The following is a 22,232-nucleotide window of genomic DNA, read 5'->3' as shown; positions in this document are numbered from 1 at the left end:
CCATTGTTTAATTGTGAACTGGCTGACCCTGATTCAGATTCACGTAAACCCAGGGATGATATAGGCCTAGCCCTAGACTTTTTCTCTGTACACAGCACTGTATAATGATACGAAAGTGTAAGGCCGCCAGGGGTAATAATATAGGACTAACATTGAAGTTATGCGTTTCTTCCTAGACTAGACACAAGTCGAACTTTCGTTCTCGTTCTTATCCGTGCACTCCACTTCGAGGCTCGGACATTACGCTAGGAGATATGCCTTTTATTTAACCCACGTGCATAATTGACCCTTCTAATCATTTCAAGAGGTTCATGTTCATAATAGTCATGGCGATTTGCAGTTAAATCTGACGTAGGGCTTACATTACAGCCAATTAGGGCCTTACGGTCTTTATAAAGACGATTCTGGCGCGGATAAAGATAGGGGACCAGTCTACTCATGTTTATACAGGGTTGTCATACGGACTACGTCAAGGGCAATTCACCCATGACCTGGACAAGAATCCACCCTGACTTGGACCGTGAATCCACCCATAACCTACATCTACATTTTGAAGGTATGTTAGCTTTCTCTATGGTTATAGACCTCCCCTACATTCGTCATGCATCGCTTCCCAATGAAATCTCCCGTGACAACAGTAGCCTCTAATAGATGTTAAATTTGCATCGGGATAAAGAATATTAATTATTTTTGGTTTTACCCATATACACCGATGTGTGTAGCACTGTATACTCAGTACTTTCCCCGAGTCCTGTGAAAAAAATCACAGCCATTTTTACTCGGGTGGGATTCGAACCCACGACCCTTGCAATTCTAGAGCAGTGTCTTACCAACTAGACCACCGAGATTGCCCGGTAGCTAGAGGCAGTTCGAATCCTATGTTTAGCAGCGGGTACTGCAAACGATTTAATAGATGTTAAATTTGCATCGGGATAAAGAATATTAATTTTTGGTTTTACCCATATACACCGATGTGTGTAGCACTGTATACTCGGTACTTTCCCCGAGTCCTGTGAACAAAATCACAGGCATTTTACTCGGTGGGATTCGAACCCACGACCCTTGTAATTCTAGAGCAGTGTCTTACCAACTAGACCACCGAGATTGCCCGGTAGCTAGAGGCAGTTCGAATCCTATGTTTAGCAGCGGGTACTGCAAACAAACAAAAATTAACAGTAGCCTCAGTAATAAAACTCGCGTGAGAATGACCAAACGTACCAGCAAGTTTCACAGATCCGCCTATAAATATTAATTGATCATTAAATAGCTTACCTACCCTCAGTAATAAAACTCACGTGAGAATGACCAAACGTACCAGCAAGTTTCACAGATCCGCCTATTAATATTAATTGATCATTAAAGCCATTGGACCCTTTCGGTAAACAGCGTTTTCCAAGGCCCAACCCTTGTAGTACCACAACTTCTATATCAAAATAACAAACCTGTGAAAATTTAGACTCAATCGGTCATCGGAGTCAGGAGAAAACAACGGAAAATCCCACCCTTGTTTCCGCGCTTTTCGCCGTGTCATGACATGTGTTTAAAATAAATCCGTAATTCTCGTTAACGAGAATTTATATTGTTTTGCTGTTTTCTCAAAAGGTAAAGCATTTCATGGAATAATATTTCAAGAGAAGACTTCACCATTGCCTTCTGTAAACCCCGTAAGTTATTTGTAAATCTGTGAACTTTAATTTTTTTTTCTGAACCGAAAGGGTCCAATGGCTTTAAATAGCTTACCTATCTAAAATCAAGCTTAAATGCTTTAAAAATGTTTGCAAAATACTTACAGCTGCAAACCTTTTTTTTTTAAACCTTTTTTTTGTGTGAGAATTGGCTCCGTTGTAAAGATCCCGCAAAATGTGTTCCCCTTGCCGGAGGCGAGACTGGGTGAAAGGCTCTTTGCCCGGCTTGTTGCCTTCCTCACCCCGTGGGGGATCTCTTTATGATTGATAACTTTATCAACCTTCCTTGAACATATCTTTAAAACGACAAAACCTATGCATAATACAAAAACAATAATCTTAATCTGTATTGATTTTCGGTAACGACACGTATTTTATACTTGCTATAACATCAGGTATATACACGTTTAATAATAATAACCGTATTTATAACGCGCCTTTTGCCAAAGGATACAAAGCGCCAGGTATTATTACTGCAAGGAGTGGGGGCGATTTTTGAGATAATATAAGACCTAATCCTTAAGCACAATGTAATGGTTTACAAGGTGCTGTGGCGCAATATACTGCCAATCCAGCCAGGAACACCGGGGCGAACCCCTTCTCTTTTCGACAAGTGCACTGGGTTCTTTTACATGCGTTTAAACAACACATGGGACCAACGGCTTTACGTCCCATCCGAAGGACGAAGCAATGGTAATGTGTCTTGCTTAAGGACACAGGTGTCACGGCTGGCGATTCGAACCCACACTCTGCTGATCAGAAACACCAGAGTTTGAATTCGGTGCTCTTAACCGCTCGGCCACGACACTTCCACTAATAAAGCAAGACAGTTCTCCAAGAACAACTCTACCTGGCAAGTAGATACACACATGGTGTTACCGCAAACCAAATATACATTGATACCTCACCATTCAATGCCTCAAATCCTATATATATATACACGTTGTTACCGAAAACCAATACAGATTAAGCAGGTTGATGATGTTCTGTTTAGAACTTTTCTTGCATATTTTGCTAACGGTATTTTTTAGGGGAATTGGGAGACTTTTGAGTTGTGAAAACAACTCTGCTGGGTGGAGAAGGGTGAACATCTGCCGGCACTACCTGTTAATATCTAAAGCGGATTGAGGGGACTTTTCGTTCGGAGTGAGTTCTTATTGCATAGATCACCAATAAGGAGACAACATTATCTTAAAAGCAAAGCTGGTACGGTGTATGGGACAGACCGAAAATTAAATAAGTTTTAGCTATGTTAAATCACGTTAACCGATCGAGGGCGCTGTTTACATTGTTATCTGGTTACGGACTCTTCTTTCCAGTTGCCCCATTCAACCTCACAAAAATTTCCGAACCAGACGTTTTTTAGTAGCAACTGGAGAGAACACCAACCTTCTACAAGGATTAGACAACAGTAATCTTGTTTTGTTACCAGACTATATATACATAGCAACAACGTTGTGTACGTGCACTCTCGCAGCAGAAAACAACGTATCCACATTGATAACATTTTGGGTTTTTGTACGTTACTTTATTCACTTTTTACAGTTATAATCGAGTAATATAATGCCTGAATCAGAACAAATGGATCCTCCTCAGATATTTGTGGAGCGAACATTGGCTCTTGTCAAACCGGAAGCGATAGACAAAGCGGAAGAAATCGAAGAAATAATTATACAATCGGGATTCACCATTTTGCAGGTAAGTTTTGTTTGTGGATAACAGAGTTTTTTGACATAATTTTGACATAATTCTGACTAAATCTGGCGTATGTGTAGGGCCCCTAGGGTCCACTTTAAAAATGCCCTACAAATGTACAGATTCACTATCCCCAACCATTCAACCAAACAGTAACAAAATAATGACATGAACTTGAAGGAAGAGCTGCTGAGCTAAAAATAAAACAGCAAAAAGTTATTCAAACATTGGGTGCGTTCGTTGCTTATGAGTCAACTCGGTCCGGTGTCACTATTTACCGGAAAACACCAGAAAATACCGGAAAACACCGGAAAACTACCGGAAAACTACCGGAAAACACCAGAAAACTACCGGAAAACACCAGAAATTACCGGAAAATACCGGAAAACACCAGAAAACTACCGGAAAACACCAGAAATTACCGGAAAATACCAAAAAAACAACAGAAAATACCTGAATAACAGCGCCGAAACACGACAGAGCAGCCAGCGTTCTCTATGAACGTACACAAAAAGTAATGCCGACGCAACTTCTTACATTAAAGTTGTACGTTTTTTTTATAAACTCCACTGAAAATAGAGACAGATAAAGGAAGGACTGTGATAAGTTTAATTATTCCTCAGTTCTTCGTATACGTATTCCTGTGTTTAGCTACCCCCGCTGGCGGCTCTGTCGTGTTTCGGCGCTGTTATTCAGGTATTTTCCGGTATTTCCCGGTAGTTTTCCGGTATTTTCCGGTAATTTCTGGTGTTTTCCGGTAGTTTTTTCGGTGTTTTCCGGTGTTTTCCGGTAGTTTTCCGGTAGTTTTCCGGTAGTTTTCCGGTGTTTTCCGGTGTTTTCCGGTAGTTTTCCGGTATTTTCCGGTATTTTCTGGTGTTTTCCGGTAAATAGTGACACCCAACTCGGTCCCAAGTCAACTCGGTCCCAGTCAACTCGGTCCCAAGTCAACTCGGTTCCAAGTCAACTCGGTCGATGCTATTACACCACAGGGGTGATGCAATATGCAAGATGATTATTTACCATTTTATGTGCCTCTCATGGAGTTTTAAAAATATTATATTTAAACCTCCCCTTTTAACTTCGAATTCCAGAGTGGCGGCTTAGTTATTAACAAGAAAAAAAAAACACAAGCTAAAACCAAAAAGAAAAAAATACAACTCAGGCCTTAGAAATTTCCCCTGCCCCCTGCAGTGTAATAGAATCGTCAAAGTACGTCGAACGACAACATGGCGAATATTTCCGTTCTTTACTAAATTCGGGGTAAAAAACACATTTTTTACAGTTAAAAATACAACTTTTTCAACAGTTTGAAGATGATTTAGATGCACATGACTCTTGTGCACATATTTAACGGTTCAATTTCGTTCAAATGTTCTGTTAAAGTGCATTTAAAAATTGTTGTCGTGAGTTGTCGTGAGTTGTCGGTATTTAGTGCGACCGTAAATTAGTGCATTCCAGAACCCATGTTAATGTGTCAAAATCAATTAGTTTTATAATATTGATCTTTACCTCTTATCATAGAAACGGCGTGTGCATCTGACTCCAGAACAAACGAGTGATTTCTATGCTGAACATTATGGCAAGATGTTTTTCCCATCGTTGGTTGCGTACATGAGCAGTGGTCCGATCATGGCAATGGTGTTGGCCAGAGAGAGTGCAATTGCATGCTGGAGGGAGCTGTGTGGTCCGACCAACACAAACAAAGCACGCGAGACACATCCAGACAGGTGAGTGACTAATTAGAAAGCCCTGTTTGCACTGGACTTAATTTCGGTAAATGAACCGAGCCAGTAGGTAACTTACCACTTTCAAGTCCAGTTCGAACAGCCCACCTAACTTTCCTCACAGTAACATACCTATGCGGTGTGGGTTAATTACTGTTGGTAGTTTAACCGAGCAAAAGGTGCCCAGGAAGATTGACCAGGTCAGTTTAATCGGGGCAGAAAATCAGGTGACCTTTCACCAGCCTAGATCACACGCGTAAAGCTTGCATCTTTTGTACACGGTTTATTTTCTCGGTAATCTGCCCGCATCAATTTAATCCAAATGAGCTCACTAAATATCGAGGAAAGATCTTTTGAGGATGTTAAATAAATCATAAGTAGAAAAACTTTCCTGCATTTTTCATATTTAATTTTTTTTATTTGATTATTCGCAGGTTTTTGTTCCAATTTAAAATTACATTTAGATTTGACAATGGGACGCCATTTCAGAATTGATTCTAAGCTTTTCTTTCTGTTCTTCTCCTTAGTATTCGAGCGTTGTATGGCACAGATGATCAGAAGAACGCAGTGCATGGAAGTGACAGTCAGTTCAGCGCCGAAAGAGAGATCAGATTTATGTTCACAGATAGTAAGTTAACATTTTTGTCTGATTTTTCTGGAATCTAATAAATCGTCGTTTTATGGCTTCATTATTTAACCTGCAACTCGACCACCTGCTAAAGAAACCTTGCGACTGTAAGAGATATTTCTACTGCAACCTCCCTTCAATGCTTCAAGACCGGACTAAAGACATATTTATTCAAGTGTTCTTACTAAATCAGTTTCAAGTTTCTGTTAAATGTTATATCAATTTTTGTTTGCGCCTTGGGTGTGTCTATTGAGACAGATATGTGCTTGTTATGCGTTTATAAGTAATGTGTTATAAAATTGATCCAGTTTTATTTCTCTGGAAAGCCCACACTGTTAAAAGAAATCAAGTCTTCCAACACTACCTTTGTTTAACATCTGATTTATTATTCTTTTAAAGGCATTGTTTAGCCAATACCATCTGGCCATGACCGTATACCTTTTACCTTTTGAAACCTACACTGTTAAAAGAATAACCGTCTTCCAAAACATCCTACATCTTACATCTGTTCTTATACTGTTCTTTTGAAGGCATCGTTAAGCCAATACCATCTGGCCATGATCGTATACTGTCTTTCTCCTTTTGAAACCTACACTGTGAAAAAAATAACCGTCTTCCAAAACATCCTACGTCTTACATCTGTTCTTATACTGTTCTTTTTAACGCATCGTTAAAGCCAATACCATCTGGCCATGACCGTATACCTTTTACCTTTTGAAACCTACACTGTTAAAAGAATAACCGTCTTCCAAAACATCCTACATCTTACATCTGTTCTTATACTGTTCTTTTAAAGGCATCGTTAAGCCAATACCATCTGGCCATGACCATATACTTTCTTTCTCCTTTTGAAACCTACACTGTGAAAAAAATAACCGTCTTCCAACACATCCTTCGTCTTACATCTGTTCTTATACTGTTGTTTTGAAGGCATCGTTGAGCCAATACCAGCTGGCCAAGCAGCCAAGGACTACCTGGCAAAAGTTGTCAACCCGACCCTTCTCAGAGGTTTGACGGAACTTTGTAAACAGAAACCTGAGGATCCTGTGGTAAGATTTAGTTTATTTTGTGAATACGTTCATGTTTTCTCTTGATAAAAGACACTGGACCCCTTTGGTAATAGACCGATCCATTAAGCTCCGCCCCATTGCGTATTGACCAATCACAACGCAACGAAGGTCCGACACTAAGGTCCGACATGCGTGCGCGTATGCTTGGCGCGCGCGGCAGAGTTGTGCAGAAAGGCATTGGAGAGCCCCACGTGTTCTTGCTCACACGTGCGTTGTGGGCGGAGCCTACTGGATCGGTCTATTGTCAAAGACCAGTCTTCTCTCTTGGTGTATCTGAACATGTGCACAAAATAACAAACCTGTGAAAGTTTGACCTCCATTAATCGTCGCAGTTGGGAAATAATGGAAGAAAAAACACCCTTGTCACACGTAGTTGTGTGCTTTCAGGACCACAATATCTAATTCTGAGGTCTCAAAATCAAATTCAAATATTTTAGTGGAAAATTACTTTCTCAAAAACTACATTACTTTAGAGGGAGCCGTTCCTCACAATGCTTTATATTATCAACAGCTCTCCATTGTTTGTTACCAAGTGAGTTTCTTGCTAACAATTATTTTGAGTCCAGTGACCCTAACTGACATTCAACATTTTCAAAACTGTTGAGGAGAAATTTATGTTTAAGTGTTGATTTCGACGATGCAGGCCTGGAATTTCCTCTTAAAGAGGGCAAGGCCATTTTCATTTTGTAAAGGGCACAAAAATCTCAAAGTCTGTGGGAATTTTCTGAAGGGGTATCAAGCAAGCGTGTAATAAGACGGAGACCACGAAGGCCATGTCCTCTGTTGCCCCATGTCTTGGCCTTGGTGCCCTTAAAATAGTTTCCCATAGACTTTAAGATTTTCCAATGGTAGTGCCAAAATGGCTTTGCACTCTCAAGGATGACATTCTAGGTCTGTTTCTAAGGCCAAGACCAGGGCAACAAAGAGTATGGCCTTCAAGTAACTTCAACCCAAATATTGTTATGTCTGGGAAGAGCACATTGTATAACATCATCATGTCGCCGGCAGGCAAGATCCTCGGCAGCGTCTCAATTCTTCCCTGTCATATAACTTTATACTCAAATATGATTCGAGGCATTGCATGGTGAGGTATCAATATATATTTTGGTTTGCGGTACCACCATGTGAGTATCTATTTGCCAGTCTCCTGACGATGGCTAGAGCAAGCTAGTCGAAACGTTGAGACTAATCCAAGAACTGACTCCGCAGTAGTGCAGTTAATTACGATCCTATGAGGTTAAGAAGTAGTCCCAGCCAATTTCATTACTCCTTCCGCCCGGGTAGAAGTTAAAAAGCAGGACAGTTCTTTTCAGAACTGAGAAGTCTCACGAACATCCAATTAATCTACTCCGCGGTGGTAGAATATTTAGCAAGACAGTTCTCTAAAGAATAAACTCTTTGTGGCAAGTAGATACACACATGGTGTAACCACAAACCAAATATACAATTCTGTACTCAAAATTAATCTGATGTGTTCTGTACCATATAGATTATGGATGACTTGGTTTGAACAATACTTGGGTTTCAACCGCCTATATTTATAGCAGATTTCTTTTGTATATGTTTTTCTTGCAGACATGGCTTGCAGATTGGCTGATCAGTAACAACCCAAATAAACCTCGGATTGATGAGCAATATCAAGTCAGCGAGCCAATGTGATCTTTTGGAATTTTAGACATTCAAGAACGTTAAGCATTCACGTTGACAAGTCTCTTTAGGACACCGAGTTCTGGGCCCAAGTTTATGAAGCTTCTGGATGCCATGGTCACACAAGACAATGTTCACACAGGGCACAATTTCATGGCTTTGCAAACCATTGAATTCTGCGCTTATGATCCTCATGCTTGGCTTGCACAGCAATCGCTGAATTTTTGTGCTTTTCTTGTAGCGTAGAATGCCTAGTAACAAGGAGTACGCACACTCACAAGCAAAATTCCCAGCTGACCTGTGATATTCGCTTGAAAAAGCGCAGAACTCCCTGCTTCCATAAGCGACAAGTTTTTGCTTACGTAAGCAGAGTCATAAAACTGGGCCCTGTTCCAGCCAATCTCCAAGAATGAAATTCAGTTTTGTTTGGGATAGTGAGTTTTTTGGCTAGAAGGACGACTCTTGTGCTATCAAATAGACTCTTCCCATGAAATATGTAAATTGCACATAGTGCGTGCGCACTAACGTTTTGGTTGGCAAAATGGGGGAACATCGCGCTGTTTTGTACACGGCTAATGGGTGCGTGACGCAGACACGATTGCGCGTCTGCTTAGTGCACAACTCTATGGTGTTTGCCAACCAACAGGGTCTGGACGCATGCGTGAATGTAATTAGCATATTTCATGGGAAGGGTCCATTGGCTAGGTGCATAGAGTGCAGTTGGTTGCCTCAATGTTGCCTGACAAAATGCATGTGTGACATGGCCTTAAAGGAGCGAGAGCGAGCAAAATTGTGGCAAGCAGTATTTGTATTTTGTCTTTTTTTATTTTTTTAGGTTTTCAGTTTTCTTGAATATGACTTCGTTTCACAGAAAAGAATTGGTTCTGGTATGAACTAAATAATCGGTTAGCTTACAGACTAAAATGTTAAAGAAATATGGTTTTTATTCCTACCAATTGTGTATAATACCTTTATTACATGAAGAATATTTCTTAAACAAGTATAAACAGTGAACCAGATACAAACAATGTGCACTTGGTAGCGGTCTTTCACTGAGCAGTATACTTTCTTTGCATATTTTTTTGCTTGTTTGAAACTGGGCTCGTTTCATGACCTTGTATATTTTACAGTTCTACTTACTGAAGTAAAAGTTGCTTGCCTAAGGTTAAAGGAAGTTAAAGCATTCATCATTCGGTTTGAAACTAGTTTGGTACATTAAGCCATGGCCACATTGTTAATTTAGTACTTGCTGAAAGATTCAGAAATAATCACTTGCTCATGACCAATGAAGTTTCTTTGAAGATGTGCTTCAGTTTTCACATTATTGCAACAAGGACACTAGATGAGCAAGTTCAAGTCTGCACATTCAGTCGACGACATACAAGCAAAAATCATGCGCAGTGATGCACTCACTTGAACGACTTGTTTGGAAGCCAAGTCAATTTTGCTTAAAGGCAGTGGACACTGTTGGTAATTGTCAAAGACCAGTCTTCACAGTTGGTGTATCTCAACATATGCATAAAATCGAAGGTGTGTCACTCGAAGGTGTGTGCGTTTAGATTGTTGATTTCGAGACCTCAAGTTCTAAATCTGAGGTCTCTAAATCAAATTCGTGGAAAATTACTTCTTTCTCGAAAACTATGGTACTTCAGAGGGTGCCGTTTCTCACAATGTTTTATACCATCAACCTCTCCCTATTACTCGTCACCAAGAAAGGTTTTATGCTAATAATTATTTTGAGTAATTACCAATAGTGTCCACTGCCTTTAAGTGTCATTGGTTCCCCTCTGCACTGTACAATGGAACAAGCCATTGAGACAGTGGAAGAAACCATGGTTATGAGGTCACAGTACGATTATATTCATGTAACGGTTAAAGGTAGCGACTGACTCACACACATACTGGGATCGAGATGGTGTGTATCGTCACTGTAACTGCGCCGCTTTTAACAATTACCGTCTTGAGTTCAAGAGTAGGGTTCAAGTCAAAATAGTCAACCTTTAGTTAACCATGATGCATACCAGTGCACTCTGGAACTTGCTCATTTTATGCTTGATGCATTTAATATTTTCAGTCATGTGGAAAAGTAAAATGGTTACCCATTTGCTTCATAATCTTTTAAGGCAAGCTAGCCAGTTTATTTTGAGAACTGAAGACGGTATTAAAAAAAGTGTAAATAGCATATTGTTAAACCTGTACCATATGTTTTACTTAACTAAGCAAAGTTGATTGAGGTAAATGTTCATAACTTTGATATTATTATGTTAATTTCTTACAAGATGTCTTCAAAAACCAACTTTTGTATATAAACAAATTATGTTTTTTTTAGATTAAGTTCTGCAGTTATCGTGTTTTCTGCTCGGCAGAAAATTGCTGAGCAGTATTTTCTTCTTAAGCCGCAGCTTGATGTTCTGTGGAAAGATTTGTTTTGTATAGGTTCTTAATCTTATGATTTTCACCTTTCAGAAAATGTTTTTGTTTATTAATTAACAAGATGGGTATTATTTACATGTACAGAAACACTAATATTAATCATTAAATAAAAATGTTTGGCAAAATATCATACTTTGGCGTTAACTTTTGTATACAGACCGTTTTATTAACTTTTGAACAAACACTATTGTATATGAATTCCTTAATATTATATTATGTAATGTCAATCGAGGCTTAAGTTCGAATTCTGATGAAGTGAGCCCTCTGTCGACGAGTTGTTTGTCACGTCTCTAACATGTGTCAAATTAGTCGGGTAACCACATGGTTGACAAAGATGTGAAGTTTGTTTAGTTTATTGCTCCATGCTTGGTACTAGTAGATAATCAACTTGGTGAATCATGAAGGACGAATACATCGTTGTTCACCATCTTGGGTAAGAAGCTTTACATTTTCATTCATTTTCCTAACGTGTTTTCGTCCAGCAATGCTAATTAATGCAGGCAAAAACTGGCAGTCGAGGAACGCTCTATAGGCGTTAAAGACGAACGTTCGTCACCGCGTGGAGCGTGTTTTGTTAAATCGCCCTCTGTCATTCGTCTAACTAATCCTTGGCCCTAGCACGGCGCCAACGCCATCCTCATTATTTGAATGAAAGAAATAAACCTGCTCATAAAAAGAACGTCATTCATCTTGATGATCTTAATTGTTTGTCCACAAAACAAGTTAAAGGCAGTGAACACCATTGTATTGGTAATTACTCAAAATAACTATTAGCATAACACCTTACTTGGTAAAGAGTAAAGAGGAGAGGTTGATGGTATAAAAAACATTGTGAGACGGCTCTTTCTGAAGCGTCATAGTTTTCGAGAAAGAAGTAAATTTTCCATGAATTTGATTTCGAGACCTCAGATTTAGAATTTGAGGTATCGAAATCAACCATATAAACGCACAAAATTTCGTGTGACAAGGTTTTCTCTTCTTTCATTATTATCTCGCAAGTTCGATGACCGATTGAGCGCAAATTTGCACAGGTTTGTTATTGTATGCATATGTTGAGCAACACCAACTGTGAAGGCTAGTCTTTGACAATTACCAATAGAGTCCACTGCCTTTAATACGGTTGCTGGCAGATGATGGCAGTGTGTTAAGCTCATTAAACCTCGAATAGAAGTTTGAGATCGATCGACCACCGTCACGGGCAAATAGTGAGAGAACCGATTACACATTATTTTTGCATGACACCGATTTAAAAAAAATAGTGAATAAAACGCTCACTGTGTGATAAACCCACATATGTGAAGTCAGTTTCATTTATTTCTCATAAAAAAGACATTTCAGACATAAATATTTCCAGGGTAGTTTTCTTCGATCATAATCATTAGACCGTTTAAGTTTTATGTAAATCTTTGGTCATAGACGATGCTCCAAGCAATTTTTTAGTGCTCTTTTAAAAGTACCAGCAATATTATACATCGTCAGCGTTTTCACGAATTAGCACTCTACGTGCTTAAGGATTTTTTTACACATTTTTATTTTTTTTACATTTCTGTTGATAATGCACGAAGACCTACAATTCCATAATGTTTCGAAGCTCAGACAGCTTTACTTTTTTAATTAAGCTAATTAGTGTTTTCAATTTTGGCACAAACGTGGCATTTTTTGTTTTCACGAAGTAGCACCCGAACCTCTGTTTACCGTTGTATGCATGGCACGCACTCGAGTCAAAGTGTGGTAAAAACGTTTTCACGAAGTAGCACGCACGTTGTGTGAGCGCGCGCGCGCTGACCTAGTTTCAAAAATCAATACAAAATGCTGTGTTGTAGCGTAGCATAGGCGAGTGCTACTTCGTGAAAACGCAAAAAGACATATTTTGCACTTTTTTGGGTTTCACGAAGTAGCACGCATCTTCTCTTGTGTCTAGTTTCATAATTAATTATGAAAATGAGTCAAAATAAGATTAATTGATAAGTTCAAGTCATCAAGTATCTACATTGAAAAATTTAAATGGAAATACTTTGAAGTTTTGAAGGGAAGCGGGTTTCTAAAAAGTGTTCAACTTCAGAGGCCGTTTTCTTTGATTGTTGTTTTTTGCTGGTATAGCAGTGAGTGCTACTTCGTGAAACCGCTGACGACATTTTGACAGACATAATAAACTGCGCCAATAAAGTATCTAAACACTTACAAATGGTCAGATATATCGGAACCTGAAACAGTATGCCAAAAAATAATTATTCATTTCGAGTCGATGCGAGGTAAAAACGTCAGCAGCGACGGTCAGTAAATGGTGGAATCGCTACCAAGCTCAGGGAAATGTGGACGACCTGCCAAGGAGTGGCCGTCCGAGGGTGACTTCTGCAGCAGAAGAAAGTGAACAAGTCCATAAAGCCTGACACCACTCTCGAGGGGTTTGCGACGCATCCTGATCAGGAAATGGCAGGGGGTTGACCAGGGACAGATCAGAGGTCTCATTGAGAGTATGAGAAGACGACTCCTTGCCGTTCAGGACAATGATGGAGGACACACCAAGAATGGAGGACAGGATAACAGCAGTTTTAGAGTTAAAGATACGGCAATTAATTTCATGGTCATGTAAACGAAACGAGTTTGTGTCTTTTGTCTTGATTTTGTCTGAGTGTGATGCTTTTGTGAGTTCCCTTTTGGAATTGGGGTGAATAGGGGCTTTTGCAACTTTTGAAATTCGACCTTAAGCCACTCAAGTGTCCATAAATCCACCAAACAACATCGTAGCGCAACACAGGATGTGTCAAAACGTGCAGAAATTAACGGTGAATAGAAACGAACAATTAAATTTTTGTATACTATTTCAGGTTCCGATAAATCTGACCATTTGTAAGTATTTAGATACTTTATTGGCGCAGTTTATAAGGTACCAACGGAAAGAGCCGGAACCATGGCAACATCAATCAAATCTTGAAATATTTGCTGGGAATAAGCTTCGAATCATGTTAACACAATAACTCTACATTTGAAAAAAAATACAAAAAAACAAAGCACAAAACAAAAACAGTTAATAAAATACTTGTTATAGTTTCACAATCAGCATCTGAAAGGGGTGTTTTTTTCTTTCATTATTATCTCGCAACTTCGACAAAAATTGAGCTCAAATGTTCACAGGTTTGTTATTATAGGCATATGTTGAGATACAGCAAGTGAGAAGAATACTCTTTGACAATTACCAATCGTGTCCAGTGTCTTTAAAAACTTGTCTTTTTTAAAGGTGGGATTTAAATCGGTCGCGAAACGACCACTAGGCGCAAGAAAAGGTTCAACTATTGTTTCCTTTGTTACAACTGAACAGGCAGTTGTTTCCTTTTTGTTGATGCAGTAACTTATTTTTTTGTTGATCATCAGAAATCTAAGATTAACTACAATAAACATTATTAATTTTCACCCCTTAATAAGGAAAACAAATTTAAAGTTTTTTTAGGACTTGATTGAAACAGCAATAATGTCCATTCAATTTTTGATAAATATATATGAATTATATTATATTTTTGTGTACATTTTTCGAATGAATAATGATGAAAACTTGAGGAGCAGTATGAGGGAAATAGCGCACACTCCGAGAATACAGGTTAACATACACTGTAGAACGGACAGGTTTTGAGCTGGAGGCAATTTCAAATGATCGCCGCCATGTTTCATCACGTGTTCAATCCAAAACGATGCTGTGTCTACCGGTGAGGGCGTCTTAGCCTTGAATATCAAAGAGAGATGACGAGAGCTCTGGCTGTAGCTGTGAAATTAATAGAGACAATAAGTAATACGCCAATGTCATCATGTAAGACTGGTACCGTGCCTTTATCCGCAGTCATAAAGACAGGTACTTGAATGCCAGAACTAGTGGTTTCACGGAACAGTGACATGGGCGCCGGAGATTGACCTATGCGGTAGACGGAAAAGGAGACCCAGTAGAGGACCCTACGTCATCACCGTGATATGAATAAAACATTTAGGTCAGGTCATTCCCTAACCCTAACCCTAACCCTAACCCTCTTTGCCTCGATTTCGATTTGACATCTGACCCGACATCAAACATGAATTATGCATACCATGTTTTATTCACACGACCAAAGTCCATGACGTACGTCCTCTACTGGGTCTCCTTTTCCGTCTACCTACCTATGCTTGGATGAGGCCACCACTCTCTGGCGTAATTTACGAGACTCGAGGTCTGTCGTCGAAGTAATTAGAGTAATTTGTTATAAATCTGGATTGATTTTAGAATTTTAGTAAATAAGCGTGGTGTTATACTCTAAACAAAGAAGTATGCTACTTTTGACTAATGATGGTCAATAATTACTGTTTGAGGTACAAATAAATGATTTAATCATGGCATACTAGTACATGTACCCCGTTTTTATCCGTAATAATACAATAATTATTTCTACAAGTGTTAAGACAGGGACTTGCTTGTCAGAACCATTTTCATTGGATACAATGGTTTTATTGGGTGACGTAAGCTTTCTGTAACTGTGTTTGATTGGTCCGAGGGGACGTTTTGCAGCTTCACTTTCAGCCGTCTGCATATTAATGCATGTCGGAAAATGGTTATGGACGGGGATTGACCCAGACTTGAGGCCCTATCTCTCTGGCGTCATTCACGAGACTCGAAGTTTGTCGTCAGATATTCCAGGCTATAATCGTGTGTTCTGCAAGCATGGGCTTATTGAAGTAGCGTCAAAAGAAGGCGCTGTATGTTAAATTTATGCACTAAGTTATGGTTTTAAAAGAACACGTTGCCTCGGATCGGTCGAGTTGGTCTTTGAAAACCGTTTGTAACCGTTTGGTATAAAATGCATTATGGTTAGAAAGATGTTTTAAAAGTAGAATACAATGATCCACACAAATTTGCCTCGATATTGCGTGGTATCCTTTTACTGTGAGAACTAACACGGTCGGCCATTTATTTATGGGAGTAAAAAATTTGACTCCCATAAATGGTCGACCGTTGTTAGTCGGCGAGGTAAAAAGAAAAACCACGCAATTTCGAGTGGTACTTGTGTGGATTATTATACTCTACCTTTAAAATATCTTTCTAATCACATACATTTTATAACAAACGCTTTTCAAAGACCAACTCGTCCGATCCAAGGCAACGTATTCCTTTAATCTTTGCTTACTGCCTGTAACTGAAAGTGTCTGTCGTTTGTAGCAGTGTCCTGCCGTTGGACTTATTTGCAAATGATGTTGTTGTCATTGTAAAAAAAACAACAAAAAACACAAATCAAACTTTACACGCAGAGGGCCCGACGTTTCAAAATAAAAAGGTCGGGCGCCATTTTGTTTTAAACAATCTCAGGAGTATCACAATGTTTTAAAAATCTCACCTGGGTTGTGAAAGTACACTTTCGATGGCATCCTTAAGAATAGTTCCTGTAAGTGTTGGCATAACTAGCTTGACAGCCATGCCTCTACACACAGCGAGATCTGCTATTTTGAACATGTCCGAAGCTAGCGGTACCAGCACCATCGGCACGCCGTGGTATATCGCCTCCTGGACGGTACTCGTCCCGCCGTGATTCACGAGAAGTTTCGTCTTTGGGTGCCCTAACATAGTCCGACGAGAACAATCAATCTCATCAACATGTGTATGATAAGTAGACTGACATCATCACATCTTTGCCAGTGAATTTGTTTTTGTAACCCGTTCAATTTATGAAAGAGTGTATCCAGTAATGTGCCAGGCTGGTTTTATCAAATTAATCTTGGTGTGTTTCTTTACACGCAGTGGACACTATTGGTAATTACTCAAAATAATTATTGGCATAAAACCTTTCTTGGTGACGAGTAATGGGGAGAGGTTGATGGTATAAAACATTGTGAGAAACGGCTGCCTCTAAAGTGCCATAGTTTTCGAGAAAGAAGTAATTTTCCACGAAATTGATTTCGAGACCTCAGATTTAGAAATTGGGGTCTCGAAATCAACCATCTAAACGCACACAACTTCGTGTGACAAGGGTTATTTTTCTTTCATTATTATCTTGCAACTTCGACGACCGATTGAGCTCGAAATTTTCATAGATTTATTATTTTATGCATATGTTGAGACACACCAACTGTGAAGGCTAGTCTTTGACAATTACCAATAGTGTCCACTGCCTTAAAAGATCATTACAAAGGCGGTTTGCAATACTATTGTACAGTAAGTTTTTTGTGTGTTTGCATCAAGAACAAAGCAATTGTCAGTGAGTGTTTCATAAATCGAGGACAGCAAGACATTGACACGAACCGGGGTCAAATTTCATGGTTCTGTTTTAGCGTAAGCAAAGAATCGGCGCTTACGGAGGCAGGGAACTATGCGCTCAAATTCGTCAAGTGCATGCATTTCACGGGTCAGTGAATTGGGTCGTGCGCGTGCCAACTCTATGTTTACGGGCATTCTTTGCTTACAGCCCAGATTATCGGCGCATGCACAGAAAGATCTTTACAAACATGAAAACATAAAATCCTGCAAAGCCAAACAAAATCTTGCTTTATAGCAAAAACAGGTTACCAGCCATCATTCCATAAAGTTTACAATGACGCAACATTTAGCCCCTCTCATTTCTTTCTTTTTAGCAAAGACACTTCTTTAAAAGCAGTATTATCTGCTACAAACAGCTAAATTTGGCCCTGTTCTTGTTGCATGGAAACGATAAAAACTACTTACCAAGAATGTCATTCATGGACAGCCAGTTGACAATCATTGTGTTGTTACCAACGTGGGTTGGTGCATTGTCGCGTAACAACCAAATGACACGTTGTCGGAGTCGGGATATTGCTCTTGCGATGTCGTCGAGCTGTTCATCACCGAAGGAAAGTGATGTACCAAAAGAGATCACGACGACGCCATGTTGACCAGAGCCCTCAAAAAACCTCTCAAGGCTCTGCAAAAAAACCCAAAGAAAGCATCGTACAACATTAATAATGCAGAATCTGAAAAATAATACGGGCGCTATAGTTTATGATGCCGGTGTGTGGTGGACTTTGTTCCCCGGTATGTTTCTCCCCGTTTTGGTAACTTGATATCGGCCATGTTGAGTCAAAAGAGCTATCACTTTATCAGGCAGATTGCATTTGTATAAAAACAAATTTGCTAGGGTGTAACCGTATTTCACATGTTAGCAAGAAAACAAGGCGGCCGTCTTGAACGTTCACCATGGATTTGCATTGTGACGTCATTCATTTCCGTGCAGTAAGCACGTGAAGGAATAGCATACCTTTAACCTTTTTGTGTGGTTACGGTAAGCAGCCCTATATGAAATGGAAGTTGCACAGTAAACACAACATCGGCCATTAAAGACCTGCTTGAACGAAAATGTCAAGTAGGGGCCTGATTTTTTAATTGATAATTACGAAAAGTTCAGAAGTGTACACATATCAAAATTACATTAAAATGGTGAACAAGTGCATTATAAACAAGTAAAAATACAATTTCTGTTGAAAACATTCCGCTCAGGTGGTAGCTGTTTAAGCAGCTCTATGAAACTGGGCCCTGGGCTAAATTTCACAAAGATGTTTAGTAAGCAGAAAATACTGCTGAGCAAATTTCTACGATATTAAAGCATAAAATGGGTGCGGCACCAGTCACACGAATTTAATCTGTAGGTCCCTATTGATTTTTGGCTGGTAACCAGTTTCTGCTAAAAGCAATATTTTTCGCTGCTTAACAAGTTGTTGTGCTTATAGGTTTTAAGAAATTGAACCCTGCAGAGTGTTTTAGTAAGTCATACAAACCTCATTAAAAGGAAGCGCTGGTCTCGCTGTAATACCCCCAACCTGGATAAAGTTTGGCGGCAAAGGGCTCGGTAAATCCTGCACGTGCACGTCGGAGTTCACTAAATGGAGCCAGGCTTTCTTTATAAGGTCATTCAGTGACAGGTCGGGTCGGATGCCATACTTCTCCTTAACCTTTTCAAAAAGGGATAGTGTGTTTCTGTCCACAAGATGGCTGCCACATATGAAACAGATGAAGTTGGCGGTTCTCTCTATGAATGACATGTCATCACAGAAAGGCATGTACGGCATTGGCATGAAGGATGGATTGATGGGCTGACCGAGCCATCGATCGTGATGAAAGATCTGAAGCCCTTGCGTTGCATACTGGATAAATGGGATGGAAAGAACCTCAGCAAGAAGAGGGGTGCATAAATTAGCCGCCGGATCGCCAATCAGAAGGTCATAGTTCGAGTTGTTTAGTCTTGTTACAAGTGTTTCGTTGCCAAGAAGTGAATCGCATTCATCAGATGCCACTTCCCATGGGTTCGAGGTGGTGGTCGACGACTTGCCAAATACTGCTTTGATCGCGAAGTTGATAAGTCGTAGGTCTTCGCTTGATTTGGTTGTTATTTCTTTCTTGAATATGTCGATGTGTTCATTTAAAATTGACTGGTTCAGCTTTCCGTTGTACAATTCAAATTTGAAATGATCATCCTGCTCATGTTTCTTGTGTGTAATCACTGGATTCGACACAGGAACCAAGAACGTGACTTGGTGATTTCTGTCCGTCAGTGCGCGCATAACTTCTCTGAAGTTCATATAGTGGCTGATGGTGGAGGCTACGGATGTAGTAAATAGTATGCGCGAGGAATCAACTAATGGGAGAGCAGCCCAAAACATCAATCCCAGTACAACCAAAAGTCCCCGGATGGAGACATGACCGCAAGCCAAACCCATATCTGTTTTAGAGAACATTGAAAAAATGGTGAATAAAATTATGTGTCAAAGTCACAAATTTGAGCAATAAATAACAACACCCACACTGACTTTCATAACAAAATATAAAGCTTTTGAAAATGTTTTAGTAATTTTTAAATTAAGAAATGTCTTATATGATGTAGTTACAGACCTTCATTAGAACCATACAAGTGTATAGTAAAGGTTGTACGCGGTCCTACGTTCATACACATCATCCTCTAATAAAATATAACATATCTCCTTCTGATGACCAGTCTATTCGTTTATCTTCTGTCGGTCCACTCATTAACTTCCCCCCTCCTCTGCTTGTCCACTCGCTTTACTCTTTTCACTCTACCGGTCCACTAACTTTCGCTTTCCCCTCTGCCAGTCCACTCACTTTGTTGTGTTTGTTGTTTACGATTTCCCATCATGGCAAATATGTAACAAGTCGTTGCTATTATGTTGTTTAAAATTATTATCACATAATATTTAGTATATATATATAAAAATAAAAATAAAATAATAATAATAAAAATAAAAGTGTGTGGGGGGGAGTGTACAAGTTATAATATTTAAGTTGTATTATAATATTTTTCACACCATAGACCTACCGTCCTTCTAGATGTGTTTTCGTTGGTTGCTGAATAAAATACACATACACAAAGAAAGAGTCGACACAGAGCGCCTAAAACCAACCGGAACTCACCAGAACATCCCTTAAGTGGTCAACGGGCAATATACAGTTTCAAATATTTTATTCAAACGCACAACAAAATAAATAACAATAGCTTAGAATTCATTAAGTTAAACAACAGCATTTAAGAAAGGAAAACTAAAGGAGGTATTAAATAATTAGGTATAAGGCCCAATTTAAAAGAAACGGGATACAAAGTGATTTTTTATTATTATTATTTTTTTTTTTATGTGTGACGAGTTCACTTATTCAAGCCCTCTTAGTATTTACAGTTGATAGAATATTATGCTTTAACAAACTTCCGTTGATAATACTATTCTGTATTATATTCAAACAATACAATCTTGGGCGTGTAGGATTGGGAAAAAAAAAAAAAAAAAGACTTTCATCATTTAAACATAATAAGTTTAGCATCCTTTATCGAAAAATTCAGTATTTTCGTTGGACGTCTCCCGCTGTCCTCCTCTTCATTTTCATAAGCACTATCGTCTGTTGATAAATCACTATCGTCATCTTCCTTCTCCGACTCCTCTTCATCTAACTGGGCACATGTCTGCTATAGCATTCGCACACAAAGCCAATGGATGGAAAAACCCATCAGATAGTTTTATCATTAAGAAGATTATTGAGGGATGCAGGCGAGATAACCCAAATAAGGATGTTAGGCACCCTATCACGTATAATATACTTAAGCAACTGACAAGAGTGCTGGTATCCCTATGTAAATCACACTACGAACACATGTTATGGAGAGCAGCATTCACATTGGCATTTTTCGGTTTCTTACGGGTAGGGGAATTCACTGAACTGAACGGTCGGTTACGGAGGCTGATGCACAGAAACCAGGCTCGACGACACTTGTTATCCACATAGAGACCAGTAACATCCTCAAGAGTCCCACATGGGAGATAGATAAACGGGTAAAAGAAAATATTAAGGGTATCCGCCAGCTTTTGCTCACTCTAGTCAGATATTGTGATCAGAGTAGCATACGCATATGACATTAAGAAATGTTTGTACCTGCGTTACGCAGTAAAGCAGGTAAACAAAGTTTATAGACGTTTGACACGTTTTTTGTTTTAACAAGATGATATTTATTTTTTAGTAAACCACGCAAAAGGCGTTAACAAATGTAGACATCAGCATGTATGTGTTCCAGGTGGCTTATTAAGCCGTGGCCGAGGGTTTTTCCAGAGTTTTGCACTTTTCAAGTTTTTATCTCTGGTTTTTTAATCCCGGACCGTAGTTTGTCATCTGTATCGGGAAAAGCGATACAGCAAAAGGCAAAATACTCTGCTTGAGTTTCGGGCAGTTTTAGAGCGTTTAAGTGAAGTACATGTACATGCATTGTGTTTATGGCTGTGATAAGGATGAACAGGGGCAGGGCTAGCAGCCACGAGAAATATAAATAAGATAGCTCACAAGTTTTGTAGAGGAGAAATAACATCAAACGTTCATATTATCAACCACTCAAGTGTCCTTAATAGAACAAATCTAAGAGTAGAAGATAAGCCCATATACAAATGGGACGGCACTCATCCTTTTAATATTTTATACGTGGCTGTACAAAAGGATTGCAAATTTCATTTATTTGTATAATACATGACGAATAAACCATTCAATTAAATTCAAGTCAATCAGAATTTGGCTACCACGTAATCCGACTAACGCTATCACAAGCATTAATATTCTTCAACTGCAGAGGAGAATACTGTAATAAGGATATAAGGATAGTTACAATAATAATCATAATAATCATAAGATAAAGAATTAAATATGAATTAAACCCCAGTTATTTGTAACAAAAAGGGGAGGGGGGATTTAGCAAGTTGCTAGCATTGCATGACAAGCAACTTGTTTGGTGGTTTGTAAAATAAAATATGAACTAAATTATGATAAAATATAAATAATTAGATGGAATTCATAGTTTATTTCAGGTAGACTCATGTGAGAAATGCTTCGGCAGACGCTCGG

The 22,232-nt window shown here is 39.1% G+C and overlaps 2 protein-coding genes across 3 annotated transcripts in view; one reads left to right on the top strand and one right to left on the bottom strand.

Moving 5' to 3' along the window:
• Positions 1-3,090: 3,090 nt before the first annotated feature.
• On the top strand, positions 3,091-9,005 carry LOC117304108 (nucleoside diphosphate kinase homolog 5-like). The gene is made up of 5 exons (XM_033788609.1): positions 3,091-3,383; positions 4,902-5,107; positions 5,632-5,732; positions 6,663-6,781; positions 8,378-9,005. The coding sequence occupies exons 1-5, from the start codon at positions 3,249-3,251 to the stop codon at positions 8,459-8,461; spliced, it is 645 nt and encodes a 214-aa protein (XP_033644500.1). The 5' UTR covers positions 3,091-3,248; the 3' UTR covers positions 8,462-9,005.
• Positions 9,006-14,033: 5,028 nt separating this feature from the next.
• Positions 14,034-22,232, bottom strand: part of LOC117303607 (UDP-glucuronosyltransferase 2C1-like) — a 10,269-nt gene continuing 2,070 nt past the window's right edge. Inside the window, exons 2-5 of one of the 2 annotated variants that reach the window (XM_033787818.1) lie at positions 18,623-19,563; positions 17,556-17,772; positions 16,234-16,453; positions 14,034-14,639 (exon numbers count right to left, since the gene is read on the bottom strand). In XM_033787818.1, the coding sequence (XP_033643709.1) occupies positions 14,390-14,639; positions 16,234-16,453; positions 17,556-17,772; positions 18,623-19,561 (1,626 nt within the window). In that variant the 5' untranslated portion in view covers positions 19,562-19,563 and the 3' untranslated portion in view covers positions 14,034-14,389. The remainder of the gene's footprint in view (positions 14,640-16,233; positions 16,454-17,555; positions 17,773-18,622; positions 19,564-22,232) is intronic. The other variant, XM_033787821.1, reaches the window with a different exon arrangement.

Source organism: Asterias rubens, chromosome 20, assembly GCF_902459465.1.
Source record: "Asterias rubens chromosome 20, eAstRub1.3, whole genome shotgun sequence".
NCBI classification, from domain to species: domain Eukaryota; kingdom Metazoa; phylum Echinodermata; class Asteroidea; order Forcipulatida; family Asteriidae; genus Asterias; species Asterias rubens.
Note: the sequence above shows the minus strand (reverse complement) of the source record. Positions and strands in the feature narration are given on the sequence as shown.

Bases quoted from the DNA above. Each gene is read 5' to 3' on its own strand.
- LOC117304108 (XM_033788609.1), top strand. From the start codon at position 3,249: ATGCCTGAATCAGAACAAATGGATCCTCCTCAGATATTTGTGGAGCGA. The intron at 3,384-4,901 runs GTAAGTTTTGTT...CTCTTATCATAG, and splicing joins CGGGATTCACCATTTTGCAG to AAACGGCGTGTGCATCTGAC. The intron at 5,108-5,631 runs GTGAGTGACTAA...TCTTCTCCTTAG, and splicing joins CGCGAGACACATCCAGACAG to TATTCGAGCGTTGTATGGCA.